A 14710-nucleotide genomic window follows, 5' to 3' on the forward strand; every position below is an offset into this window, starting at 1 on the left:
ACTACATGTATATTAAAATGACAAAACACACTGTACAAAAAAACTAAGTCAACAATGCACTTTTATTATGCATTCTAGGACCCGGATTATAATTGTCGCATGCTGTTGTACTTCCGTTTATTACACCCCACCGTTTCCTAAAGTATATTTACTGTCGTTTGCGTACTTTAATGAGCCCTCAATGCGGAGTTGAGTTTTTAATTAAACCCGGGACAACAGCGAGTGAGTTTTAGTAGCAGGGACAATGTCTCGCTGCGTTGCGTTACAGACGCATCTGGCGTCCGTGGTGGAGGCGTTAGTTCACGCCGCGATCGCCGAAATGTGCAAACTCGTGAAAGAAGAGACGCTGTCATTTTTGAGCGCTGATATTTCTAGAGCTCACTGTGAAAACGAGGACGTCGAGTCAAGAATGAAGATGGAAAAGGAAGAGAGAATGGTGAGAATATAAGTTTATGTTGCTTCGCTGCGGCCTGTAACCTTAAACATGCGACGCGTTTGTGCGTGTAGTATAAAGATCCGCGTATGTGAACGCAGCTGCTGTCAACAGATCACATTTAATTTGTGCTTAACTGATACTGCGTTTTTAAAAGCCAATAGAGATCATGCAATTTAATAATAATAATAGCAAATAATAATTTTGGAATTAAATGTAATTATGTAATTCCATTAAATGTTTTCCACAAGGCTGTGAAAGATTTTGAAACCGACAATAGATGGAATTAACTTGCCAATAATCCAATAATCTCAACATAGTGCAGGGGTGTCAAACTCAGTTCCCTGCAGAGTTTTGTCCCGACACACATACCATGTAGTTTTCAAATAATGCTGCGTTCAACTCCTCCCGAGACGTTCGTGCTTACGAGTTGACAGGTCGTGATTACGACGTCAGGTGCGTTCAGGTCAGTTTAGTCGGCACAAGATGGCGGTGTACCTTCTTTTAATAAATGACAAGAAAACACAACAGGGTCTGTTAACTCTGCTTATAGAAAATGAAGAGCAAAGAATTCGCATCAGGTGTGTTTTGCGGTTTTAATATTTTGAAAAAGTAATTTATGAAGCCACTTTAATCTGTATGGCATTAAAACGTGTTATTGTTATTACAATCCTGCCACGTTCAAAAAGCGTATTTTTTGTAAATAAAAAGCCTGACAATGTCACTGCTTAATACCTATAAGTATTGTGATTTATGTTTTACTTTGGCTATCTATATAGGACAACTAAACTATAAATTTAAACAAAAATTGACCGTCAACTACAGACGTTGCATCCATCGATTCCGCCATGTTTCTCATTGACACGCCCCCAACTCGGGGCTTAAAGAAAATTTCGAGTTTCCCACTCTTAATAACGACTTTGTGGTGGCGTATGGAACGATATTCCGGACAATTTTCAAATAGAATAGCAAATTGTATTTTCAATTGCGTTTTCAATATGTGGACGCATAAATTGTGACATAATCCAAATGCAATTGCAAATCCTGCATTAGCGTTTGCATTTTCGCTTTCGCGAACGCACAGTGACGGCCAAATTTCAAATGAAAAAGCAAAGTCCATTTGCAACTGTATTTCCCATGTCTTAGGAGTTACGAGCCTGTCATATTTAAATAGCAATATTAATTACCACGTCTGCTTTTTCACTCTCGCTGCGTCGCACCTCAATGAGGGTGCTCAGCTATTGTAAACAATGAGAAATAAAAAATAAAGGTTTGCACACCACAGCTCCAAAAAATGCAAAAATGTTTAGTTCATGTTCTCACCACAGGTGAGGTTTTGAGCCCGATACTGTTTTGAACACATATACTGAACACACACACAAAAATAATAATAATAATACAACTACTGAACAAATGACACAGTCAAGAACAAGTCACAACAATCTAACATACACAGTTACACACCTGATCAAAAACACACAAATACAATCAGCATCATGAATGCAAAAAAGGAGGAATATCAAACTCTTCATTAAGACCATTAGGTGATAATGTGTTCAAAGTATAATTCCGATAGGCTACACGGTTTAAAAGCAAATAGTTAAAATCACCCCCTCTACGAGCTAATTTGACAGCTTCAATGCCAATGTAGTGTAGTGTGGAAACCGAATGTTTAAATATAATGTTATCACTTGTTCTTGGTATTTTATGTTTTCACTTTTATTTCAGCTATGTAATTTGTTTTCCCGAGTGTTTAGTTGTTGGGTTTCTGTCATGTGGTTTATCATGTGATGTAATTTCTGCTAGTAATTAAGGGCTCATTAGTATACGTGTTCATTGTCTGATGAAGAGCCATACGGCTCAAAACGTCACCTGTAGTGAAAACAATGAAATAAACATTTTTGGGGCTGTAGTGTGCCAACCTTTCTTTTTTTTCTTTTAATTTTACAGGACAATGTTGTGAAGCAGTCATTTTCCATTGCTTTGGCATAATGACATCTGTTGGATTCGAACTGGTCAGACAAAGTCCAGTCTGGACGGACATACACAACTAAGATTAATCCATAAACACTGCTCAGTTTTCATAATCAATCACTCGGTCTTCTGCTCTTCTTTGGCTTCCTTTATCAACCTCTTAGGCTCATAGAAGACTTCTAGTACCAGACAAAACACACTTTTGTTAACTGATTCTGGGTATCAAACAAGACCTGCTTATAACTGGTTTAGCAGACAATAGATCTAATATTCCTGGAGTGGAGATCTGATCTAACAAGGTGTTTGGTGAGTTTTGATCGTGTGACCCGTAAGTAACCCACCAGAGGGTTAATGTTGATTGTGGATCACCTTTGAAATCGCTTCCTACTACTTTAGAGGACACCAGACCATTCAAGAAGGTTCTAACCGAATTCTGGGCAGAAGTGCTGCATTAGAAATACAGTGGTTACCTGGAACTTGGTGGTGGCTAACTCATCACCAGGAGCTCCATCTGGATGAACCTGCAGAGAGACTTTATAATATCCGCGTCTGACCTCCGAGTCAGATGCTTCTTTACAAACACCCAGAACTTCATACAGGCCAGAGGTCTCGAAGAGCTCCTCACACTGCTCCAGTAAACCCATGACTGCGTGAGGGAGAAAAAACACGGAATCATCCATTCATGTATTAACTGCACAACATACGAAAGAATTTTTTTTTTTTTTACGTGATTTTATATGAACGCTAAACATTGAAAAATGACCGAATTTATCACTTCTCACTTATTTAAAAAAAAAAAACAGTTTAAGATTAAGCGAAAATGTTTCGAATACGAATACAGAAATGCATATGCGTGATTAAACACTCGCACATCTGACCGACTTTGCAAAAAATAACAAGGTTAGTTCAAAGCAATTCAACTTAATGTTTTATTAACGCTCTTACCAGAGATGACGGTCACGTTGAAACTGTTCAAATATGCCAGAAAATAACACTATCATCTTCTTTTAATTTTATTGGCGGTTGGCAAACCAACTTAAAGGTACATTTACCGCCACCTACTGGACTATGGGCAGTACTTTGAAAGAAAGGACAAGGAGAGAAAATAAATTAATTCATTTAAAATTAAATAAATACGATTTTGGCGCTTTGTGTAAACGTCACAAAATGTCATGACGTAGGACAGCTGTTAGTTCAATTAAGAACTACAAATTTATTACCCAAAAGCCTATTTTTCAGTCGTTTTCGGAATAATTTGAAACTACATGTATATTAAAATTACAAAACACACTGTACAAAAAAACTAAGTCAACAATGCACTTTTATTATGCATTCTAGGACCCGGATTATAATTGTCGCATGCTGTTGTACTTCCGTTTATTACACCCCACCGTTTCCTAAAGTATATTTACTGTCGTTTGCGTACTTTAATGAGCCCTCAATGCGGAGTTGAGTTTTTAATTAAACCCGGGACAACAGCGAGTGAGTTTTAGTAGCAGGGACAATGTCTCGCTGCGTTGCGTTACAGACGCATCTGGCGTCCGTGGTGGAGGCGTTAGTTCACGCCGCGATCGCCGAAATGTGCAAACTCGTGAAAGAAGAGACGCTGTCATTTTTGAGCGCTGATATTTCTAGAGCTCACTGTGAAAACGAGGACGTCGAGTCAAGAATGAAGATGGAAAAGGAAGAGAGAATGGTGAGAATATAAGTTTATGTTGCTTCGCTGCGGCCTGTAACCTTAAACATGCGACGCGTTTGTGCGTGTAGTATAAAGATCCGCGTATGTGAACGCAGCTGCTGTCAACAGATCACATTTAATTTGTGCTTAACTGATACTGCGTTTTTAAAAGCCAATAGAGATCATGCAATTTAATAATAATAATAGCAAATAATAATTTTGGAATTAAATGTAATTCCAACAATTAATTAAATGTTTTCCACAAGGCTGTGAAAGATTTTGAAACCGACAATAGATGGAATTAACTTGCCAATAATCTCAAAATTACCACATAGTGCAGGGGTGTCAAACTCAGTTCCCTGCAGAGTTTTGTCCCGACACACATACCATGTAGTTTTCAAATAATGCTGCGTTCAACTCCTCCCGAGACGTTCGTGCTTACGAGTTGACAGGTCGTGATTACGACGTCAGGTGCGTTCAGGTCAGTTTAGTCGGCACAAGATGGCGGTGTACCTTCTTTTAATAAATGACAAGAAAACACAACAGGGTCTGTTAACTCTGCTTATAGAAAATGAAGAGCAAAGAATTCGCATCAGGTGTGTTTTGCGGTTTTAATATTTTGAAAAAGTAATTTATGAAGCCACTTTAATCTGTATGGCATTAAAACGTGTTATTGTTATTACAATCCTGCCACGTTCAAAAAGCGTATTTTTTGTAAATAAAAAGCCTGACAATGTCACTGCTTAATACCTATAAGTATTGTGATTTATGTTTTACTTTGGCTATCTATATAGGACAACTAAACTATAAATTTAAACAAAAATTGACCGTCAACTACAGACGTTGCATCCATCTACATAATCAAATTTAACAAAAAAAATGTCTTTTTTACCCCAAATGCAGGGATTATACTCTGCTAACAGCGGGAGCCACAACGGTACGCACAATAGGTCAATATTCACTATAAACCAAACGCTTTTCACCTGTCTCTGCATCTCTCCCGGTTTACTCTCACTTACACTTTTAATCCGTAATAGAGAGCGTGTCACACCTGCCTCAAGACCTTTTACCGTTTGCACTGCACTTGATGCACTTAAGCAAACAAACTCATTTTATATAGAGAAGAATTTAAAGCAGTATGGCCAATGAAGTCTGGTAATAATTGTATCTTCTCTTCTACTACCAAAATTAACTCTTTCAACCCCAACTTGATTTTGAATATGATAAAGATGTCTTCCTCTCTCCTCCTTATTCCAAACTTCTTGCCATTTCATTTTTATTGCTGTTCTAATTTTAACCTTAACTTCTTCTTTGCTTAGTGGTATAATCATTTCTATATGTGATCATTTCAGTGCCTGCTTTGCTAAATGATTCGCAACCTCATTTCCATCCACTCCCACATGTGCTGGAACCCACAGGAAACATATCTTAATTCCTATCTTGTTCACTCTATACATACATAAAATAATTTCATACAAAATGTCTTGTCTTGAAGATCCGCGTTCGATCCTTCGCTGGCTGTGCTGATTTAAATCTAGCGGTTCTTTTGTGTTTGTGTCGCAAGTTCAGTGACGCAGGTAGTGACGATTCTCTCTGGCCAATCCGTGATCAGCAGAGTTTACACGTCACGTTTTGGTAACGGTACGGTACGCTTGGAACCCCAAACGAGGTGGTACTAAAAAAAGTACCAGGTACTGTACCCAGTGGAAAACCCCCCAAAAGTGAACCGTGCCGTACCATGCAGTGGAAAAGCGCCAATAGTGCCTGATTAATCGGATGGTATATTGATCCACAACAAGTAGGCTAATTTGTAATTATTCATTATTTCAGAAGCAGTTTGCATCTGTCATGGAGGTACTGGGTAACGAGGCTCTTGGGAAAATAATCAAACTCGTTGATGAAACCAAATTTCTGTTGGATCTGGAGTGCAAAACATTTTCAGGCAAGAGGGCAAAGCGGCCTGGCAGCATCTTGAATATTCTGTCTGTTGGAGGACTTGGTAAGAAATCTTATTCAGTGGTTAAGCATACAGTGTGTAATGTTTGAAATAAGGTTTTTTTTTATTTTTATTATTGTCATGTGTACGTTTTAGAGGAGGAACATTCTTACGATGGAAGTGCGAGAAGCCTGGAAACAAGAACAAGACACGAGGTAAACTGAACAACTTGTACATCAAAGCTATTCATATTCAAGACTAATATATAGTGAATGTAATTTATTCCTGTGATGCTAAGCTGAATTTTCAGCAGACAGCTATTACTTGGTCTTCGGCTTCACATGAACCTTCAGAAATCATTCTAGTATGCTTCTTTGATGCTTAAAAATATCGATATGTTTGTGGAAATTGTGATATACTACCATTTAAAAGTTTGAGCTCAGTAAAGGAAAGACACATTCAGTTGATCAAAAGTGATAGTACAGACATGCAACATGTGTTTCAAATAAATGCTGTTCTTTTTCACTTTCTATTCATCACAGAATGTATCAATGTTTCCACAAAAATATTGAGCAGCAAAACTGTTTTCAACATTGAAAATGATAAGAACCATTATTCATATTTGAGCACACCAATAATAATTGGTCAGAACTGAGCACCAAATCAGAATAGCACCATAAGAATACTGCTGAAAATTCAGCTGTGCCATCACAACAATAACATTTCATAATATATTAAAGAGCAGGTCATATGGGTTTTCGAAAAAGATCTCTTTTGCAGCTTGTAAGGTAGCTATCCTTCAATGGAATGCAAAGTTGTTAATCAAAAAAGTGCATGATAAATAAAGATATTGTCTCTCAAGTCGACTCAGAATCGCCTTAACGAGTCGTATATTTTCGAATCTTCTGCCTGTTACTGATCTACGTCACTGGGTAACACATTAGCATAATCCCTGCCTGCCCACGAAATACCAACACTCTCTGTGTCGAGAAGATGCTGTGTTCCACGATACCACAGCAATACAATTCGAACCTTTTGTTGTGCTCGTCATTTTACCGAGGACTGCTTCTCTAATCTTGCCTTTTATCTTCATTGGCTTCTAATCTTCTTTATTTGGACCAACAAGCATCTCCGAACCACAACCTGTAAGTACGATTGATACGTTATGTGTACATTTTCAACTGAGTGCTCAAAATATCTATTTATAAATATTTTTGTGTGCTAATATGTGATGTATAGTGCAGCTTTAGGTTTCCAGGTAAAGCACGATATTACTGTTTTACTGAAACAGTTCTGATAATTCGCTGTGAACCCACTATTTCCTAAGAATGTGTCGATTAATGTAGACTGTCGTTGTTCTAATTACTTCGTTTAATAATAAAGAATGTAGTGTAGCGCACAGACTTTATAATCATTGTGAAAGTGCTGTTTATGTAAGGAATAATTGACGACGGGCCGTTGAATTATTAGAAAAATAATGCAAACCCGAGGTGGTGATGCGGCCACGAGTTTTATTTATTTTTTATTTTCTAATAATTCAACGGCCCGGAGTCAATTATTCCGCTTATACTACAGTTGCCACACCTCAAGACACCGATCAGATGATATATTTAAAGGGATTCATCCGGTTTCTGTACTTAAATCGCTATTGTGAGTAGGATTATTTCTTCCGCATCTCATCATTTTAAAGCTGGTAATGGAGGCTTGAGCCGTTGATAGCATTCTAATGCAGTTATTAATAAAGTTATTAGAAAGAGAGCGAGAGAGACAGAGACACACACAGAGAGAGAGAGAGAGAGAGAGAGCTTGTGTGAATTAGGCTACCTCTGTGTGTTCCTCAACAGTGTTCTGCAGCAGCGTCTCTAAACAGCGCTGTTATTACCTCGCTAGTGAGAAATGTCATGTGTAGCCTTTAAGTTGCTACACTATATAGGCTAACTGATCAAATCGTCAGGGCAGCGCTGACAACACCTTTTTGTGCAAACTGTGTGACCGTAGTGTGCGTGTGCGAGCGAGCACGTGTGATTGCAGTAATTCCTGTGGGCTGTATAGGTACTGTATGCTAATTTCCGTTATTACAGTTAACTATGCGAAGTGATATGGAACTATAATGCGGTCAAGAGAGCTGCCTGGAACTACGTTTGCCGTGCGTTTCCCTGAAAATAATTGCACACCTCAGAACGTTCGTCAGCCAATCAGATTCAAGCATTCAACGGCCCCGTAGTATAAGTAGTTATAGGGTTAATGCAGGGAGTAAAAGACCAGGTAGAGAGAGACGAGTTAAGCCTAGTTCACACTACAGGATTTTAAGCCTGATTTAATTGCAAGTTAACAAGCTCGCCGACAGGTCGGGCTGTGATCGGGGGAAAATCAGCGGGTGATCGGTGCTCGGCAATCTTTATGTGTGAACTACACAACGACGCATCAAAGAGGCTCACTGACGCGTCGCCGAAACCTCGCCGACGGCAAACAAATATCTAGCATGCCAAATATCTGGACCGGTCGGCCGACTCGACATCACGTAGTGTCAGGTGTCGTGACGAGCTGCAGCCAATGAGAGAGCAAGGCATGGGTTGAGGTCACGGAAAGAAAAACAACAGCAGCAACATGGCTTAAAGAAAAGTTTGGAGCAAAATTTTTCATTGAGCAAACAGCTTGCAGCGCTAATTTCTTGCCGACATCCATTTTCAAATAAACAACTCCTGTTTCACATGTTGTTTCGCATCATTCCCGTTCCAATTCTCGCGCGTGTTTTCGTGACAAAACATGGTTTGTAAAGTCGTTGGGTGACAGAGTTGTCGTCAGCTCGTGTAGTGTGTGACCCCCGGTTGCGGATCATTTACATAGAGTCACGTAGTGTGAACACCACAACGACTTAAAGACAGACAATCAAGTCATGTAGTCTGAACAGCACAACGATCTGTCGACGTTTAAAGTCGTGTAGTGTGAACTTAGCTTTAGGCTGGTGCGCATGTGATACAGCTGTTCTGTGTTATAATTAAAGGTTAAGACACGTCATTCTTCAGACATTACAGTAGACATATTTTGGTTTTCAAACTGTATTGTTTCATCAGTTAGTCACGTTAGCACTCGGCTAACGTATCCACCATTATTGTTTTGTTAAGTGTTTACGGTTTAGCAGCTAAACTTTCGCTGTGGGCACAATTCGCTTGCATAAGTGTTAAACAAAATGCTTTTATGCCATTATTTTAAGAACTGATTGGAGCACTATATTATTGTTTAATGTAAAGGTGCATGCTAGGGTTGCCAGGTTGTCACAACAAAACCCGCCCAATTGCTACTAAATATGACGTTATTGGGGTTGCTACAACCCGCGACATCAAAAACAACCGCGGACTTGGCAACATGGATGGTAGCACTCGCTAACTTGCTCAAGCGCTCCTCTTTGTGCCAATTACAACAGGCTTGGCCAGCTGACCAATCAGAGCAGAGGAGGCTTATGGATGGGAGGGGTTTACAGACATTTCACTCAGAACTGAATCGAACGAACCGTTTCGAAATCATGGACAAACGACTCTATGTATAAATGTATATTCTGGGAAAATTACAGTGTTTTCTGACCTTAGATGCATTTAAACCTGTTGTAGGGGACTCCAACACAATATTAGGACACTTTAAAAAAAAACATATGACCTGCTCTTTAAAAAAGTAGATGGTTATTTTAATTTGTAATCACAATATTACTGTTTGTACAGTAATATTGCAGCCTTGGTGAGCGTAAGAGATTCTTTCAAAAACATTAAAAAAAAATTCTTAATTATTCCAGACGTTTGACCGATAGTGTAAGTCTATAAGAAAGTAAAGTCACTAAATTGCTTGGCTATTTTATGATTAATCACATAACTACTTTATGCTTGCAGTCTGATGAGGCTGTAGAAGAGCGTCCAGAATCCCCGCTGATGCTAGCTGTGACGATCAAAAATGAATTTGGAAAAGTTGACTTGAAGTCCATCACTACTGGTATGTGAATGACATGCAAAATTACAAATGAATGAGATGAGTATGATCTATTTAATGATCTATCTAGTGTATAGAATGCATGCTAAATCCATCAGAATTTAACTGAATGAACACAGTGATTGATCAGATATTTATATGGCAAAGTCCCAAAAGAATTGTGCTGTAATAAACAGATATTTATCCAATGACAATGATTTAATTGCTCTCCTGTCAGGTCACTTAAACGCTTCTCCAGAAGACAGAGTAGCATCTGTTTTGCCGGAAGACAGCAGCGAAGATCCTCAAGATTCTGTTACACTCTTTGGAAAGAGATCCTTTATTTGTTCAGAGTGCGGCAAGAGTTTCTCTTCTCAAAGCAACCTCAAATCACATCAGCGTATTCACACTGGAGAAAAGCCTTTCGGCTGTGTTCTTTGCGGCAAGGCTTTCGCCCACAAACAAAGTTTGTCCGACCACCACCGAGTCCACTCAGGAGAAAAGCCATTTGTTTGTAAAGTCTGCGGCAAATGCTTCGGGAAAGCAGCACACCTCAAAACCCATGAAATAATCCACACCGGCGAAAAACCGTTCGGCTGCAACATTTGCGAAAAAAGATTCAACATCGCTCAAAATCTTGCCAGGCACCAACTCACCCACACGGGCGAAAAAGAGTTCCGATGTTCAATATGTCAGAAAAGTTTCACACGGGCCATAACGCTAAAGACGCATCAACTTATCCACACAGGTCAGAAACCGTACTCCTGCGTGTCTTGCGGGAAGGCGTTTCGGCACGCCGTCAATCTTAAAAACCATGAGCGCATCCACACGGACCAGCGGCCTTTTAGTTGTGACCTATGTGGCAAGACCTTCAGGCAGGCTGTAAATCTGAAAATCCACAAACGGATTCACACGGGTGAAAAACCTTTCAGCTGCAAGGAGTGTGGGAAGAGCTTTAGTCAGCAGAGTAGCCTCATTTCACACGGCCGCACTCACTCTGGAGAAAAACCCTTTGGCTGCAATTACTGCGATAAGTGGTTTAACAATACGAACAGTCTAAAGTTGCACCAGAGGGTCCATACTGGTGAGAGGCCGTACAATTGTGAGTATTGTGGCAAGTGTTTCAGTCAAGGTAGTCACCTGCGTACTCACAAACGCCACGTTCATGGAGGGGGGAAGCAGTACATCTGCGATAAATGCGGAAAGAGGTATGCAGATCCCCGGAATCTGAAATTGCACAAATGCGTTTATGCATAAATGTGGTGTTGTAGATGATCACAAATGAATTTCTCACCCTCAGGCCATCCAAGATGTAGAGGAGTTTGTTTCTTCATCAGAACAGATTTGGAGAAATTCCATCACTAACTAATGGATCCTCTGCAGTGAATGGGTGCCGTCAGAATCCCAACAACCACAATAACGTCAGTCCATCAATTAACGTTTTGTGAAGAAACAAACTCCTCTACGTCTTGGATGGCCTGAGGGTGAGTACATTTTCATTTTTGGGTGAACTGTTCCTTTAATTATTTTGAGTTGTGAAATTTACATATTTATTGGCAATAATGTGGATTGTCAAGTGGCCCCAAAGGATGAATCTCAATTGCTGTGACAGTTGTATTTTACTTCACAAAATATCATAGTTTAGATCATGGGTTATATCATAGAACCTTTTTGAATTAGATTTTAGGACTGTTCCTGTTTTGTAAAAGTTACTCGTAATCACAGATAGCGATTTATTTTGAATGATGGTATTATATTTTGTACATTTCTTCATTAGCGTGAATCCTAATTGAAAAAGCTCATTGTACGCCTTCATATTTATGTTTGATACGTTTAATATAACGCAAGATAGTTGAAAAATAAGAAACTAAATCTTAGCAGAGAGAGTTGGTTTGATATCTAAAATTCTGATTGTCTTTGAGACTGATATTGAAGACGGTAATGTCAAAATATCCTATTGTTAATAATATTTATTTTATAATTATAATATTATTTACAGCCCCAGAGGAGCAAGATTAATAAACTTAAATATTAAAGAATAGATGGCATTGCTATGGTCAAATATTTAATTTTTCCAGCCCTGTTTTCTGTCAAAACATTTGATTCATGAAAATGTTGCCAAGTACAGTTTTCAATAAAGCATTGTTCATCTTGTGTGAGTATCTTCATCTGCATTTAATTATAAATTATAATACATTGTTAGTGAAGACTGCAAAAACAAGATATGTTCGAAATTTGTGTATTGCCACTATTACTGTGCATAGTCTGCAAGTTTTTTGGTATGCACTGAATACATAAGTGTTCTAGTACATTTGCACACATTTTGATGCTGGACTTATTTGGTGTCATTAAGCACATAAAAAATGTTTAGAAATATTTTAGAATACAGAAATATCATATTTGTTTTTTTTAGGTTGTTCAAAATGAGGTGTTCTTTCCCTCCACGATCCTTTCCCGGGAAAATAACGTTATCAAAGATTACAACTCGTATGTTAAGAAATTCCCTTTAAGGACATTGTTTTGCTATGAAGACACAATATTGCTATCAATTTTTTAAATGTCTTTTTTTTCTTCAACTTTGTCAGGGAAAATTTTCTTTTGTTTCTCAGCATTTTAAACACCCTTTTGCCTTCAGTTCATTTTAAATGCTCCTGCGGTGTGACAAATGACTGTTTGAAATACAAATATTCCATGTAGCCTCAGTTTATTTGAGATCATAAAGTGCAATCAACCAGCAGTATTGGGTATAATTCCTTACTAAGTAATTAATGTAATTTAATTACTGTCCCCTTGAAAAAGTAAGGGATTACTCTGAATTTTTCTGTAATTTAATTACAATCAGTTCTGATGTAATTGCAGTATATACTGTTTAGACTGCAGAACAGTTCTATATAAAACAATAGTGGATTTAACATCTAATGTTAAAATGTATGTTTTTAACCTTCTCCCTTTAAATACTTTGGCCAGTTCAAGAATAATTTATGCAATCTTATATTATTTATTTGAAAGAATTAAAGGGGTCATATGATGCTGCTAAAAAGAACAGTATTTTGTGTATTTGGTGTAATGAAATGTGTTTTTGTGGTTTAAGGTTCAAAAAACATTATTGTTTCTCCTCTATGCCGCCCCGCCTTTCTGAAACACTTCGATTTTTACGAAGCTCATCGGTCTGAAAAAGCGAGGTGTGCTGTGATTGGCCAGCTATCCAGTGCGTTGTGATTGGCCGAATACCTCAAGCATGTGACGGAAATGTTACGCCCCTACCATATTGTGATGACGCGGCTAGAGAGGAACGGCGGGAGGGTTTGAGTGAGCAGAGGCACGGGCTTGAGAACGGCGTGGCCGGCGATTTCGACGAAGGAGCGTCCGGAAGGACATGTGATGACTCCAGGCTGGACTCCGCTTTGTCCACGGTTAAAAGCCGATCCGGCGATCCACAGCGCAAAGTTGTAGTATTTCCTCAGTGACCAGCACGGATCAGCTCCAGGCATGACGAAGCAGATATCATCCTCTTTTGGAAGACCAAACAAAGTAGTTTCGCTTTCACAACGAAACACACAGCGTCTTTACGACATGGCGGCAGCAACAAACCTACAGTGAGAATAAAAGTTACGCCGCCTTTCTTTGCGTGAACATTTGGGTGGTGTTATGCAAATCTTCCCACACAGTGACGTAGACATGTGGGGGCGTGTTAGAACGAGCCGTTTTAGGTAGGCGTGGCTGACTCTTAACTTTTATAAAGAATATCTCTTTGGATTTGAGACTTTAGTGTTTGCAACTTTACAGATCTTCTTTATGCACCAAGAGCTTGTAACACTCCAAAGAGAAAGGAAAAATTGAAATCGCATCATATGACCCCTTTAAATGAGTAGTTTCATGTCTATCCTTGCTTTGTTCAACTGAGGCTGATGTGGGATTTAGAAAGTAACTGAATTAGAACCGTAATCTAATTAAACTGTTGAAGATGTAATTACTAGCTTGTATTTAATTACTTCTTTATTTTTGGAGTAACTTACCCAACACTGCCAAACTGTAGGTAGCTGAAGCTCATGCATAATAATTTTAACGTAAGTGTATATGTACTGTATATATATATTTTTTCACAGTCATTATATATTCAATATATAAACAGTCATGCTTTGCATTTAAAAAAAACAACAAAAAAACAGGATTGGACCTTTTAAATTAACGTAATAATTACCAATTGGCTTATTCATTAATTTATTTGTCAGAGAATTGTGTGTGTGTGTGTGTACACCTGGTATTTATCACGTTATGGGGACCAAATGTCCTCACAAGGATAGTAATACTAGTAAATTTTGACCTTGTGGGGACATTTTTGAGGTCCCCTAAATTATTATAAACTTAATTATTTAATGACAGATTTAAATGAACAGGAGTTGATGGACATTTTAAAATGAGTATTTATTAAAATGTGCAAATCACGACAAAAGCTTGAACAGACCTGTATAGAACATTTTTATTTATAGATTGACACACGTTCTAAAATTTAAAAAAAAAGTAAAGAAAATAAATGATGTCATGGGCCTGTATCAATTGCCATTATAACAGTATTGTTTCTTCTTAGCAGGACAGTGGTCTTAAAGTTCTTATTCTTTAACTTCTATCAATATCTTGGTATTGCCGCAACTTTTTGGACATGTACCATAGTAATGCATTCCATGGTTTTGTTCAAAGCAGGCTGGAGTACAATGTTATATGAATACAGCAG

At 38.4% G+C, this 14710-nt stretch overlaps 1 protein-coding gene across 2 annotated transcripts; it reads left to right on the top strand.

The window, feature by feature from the left end:
- Positions 1–106: 106 nt before the first annotated feature.
- On the top strand, positions 107–11322 carry LOC107560552 (zinc finger protein OZF). 2 transcript variants are annotated; one of them, XM_016244767.1, is made up of 5 exons: positions 107–436; positions 5916–6084; positions 6178–6236; positions 9903–10002; positions 10217–11322. In XM_016244767.1, exons 1-5 carry the CDS (start codon positions 245–247, stop codon positions 11233–11235), a joined length of 1539 nt encoding a protein of 512 aa, XP_016100253.1. In that variant the 5' UTR covers positions 107–244; the 3' UTR covers positions 11236–11322. The 2 variants fall into 2 exon arrangements, with proteins under 2 accessions (XP_016100253.1, XP_016100252.1); XM_016244766.1 differs by lacking the exon at positions 107–436 and adding an exon at positions 3771–4103.
- The last annotated feature ends 3388 nt before the right edge of the window (positions 11323–14710 follow it).

This window comes from Sinocyclocheilus grahami, unplaced genomic scaffold (assembly GCF_001515645.1).
Source record: "Sinocyclocheilus grahami isolate Dianchi unplaced genomic scaffold, SAMN03320097.WGS_v1.1 scaffold733.1, whole genome shotgun sequence".
Classification (NCBI taxonomy): domain Eukaryota; kingdom Metazoa; phylum Chordata; class Actinopteri; order Cypriniformes; family Cyprinidae; genus Sinocyclocheilus; species Sinocyclocheilus grahami.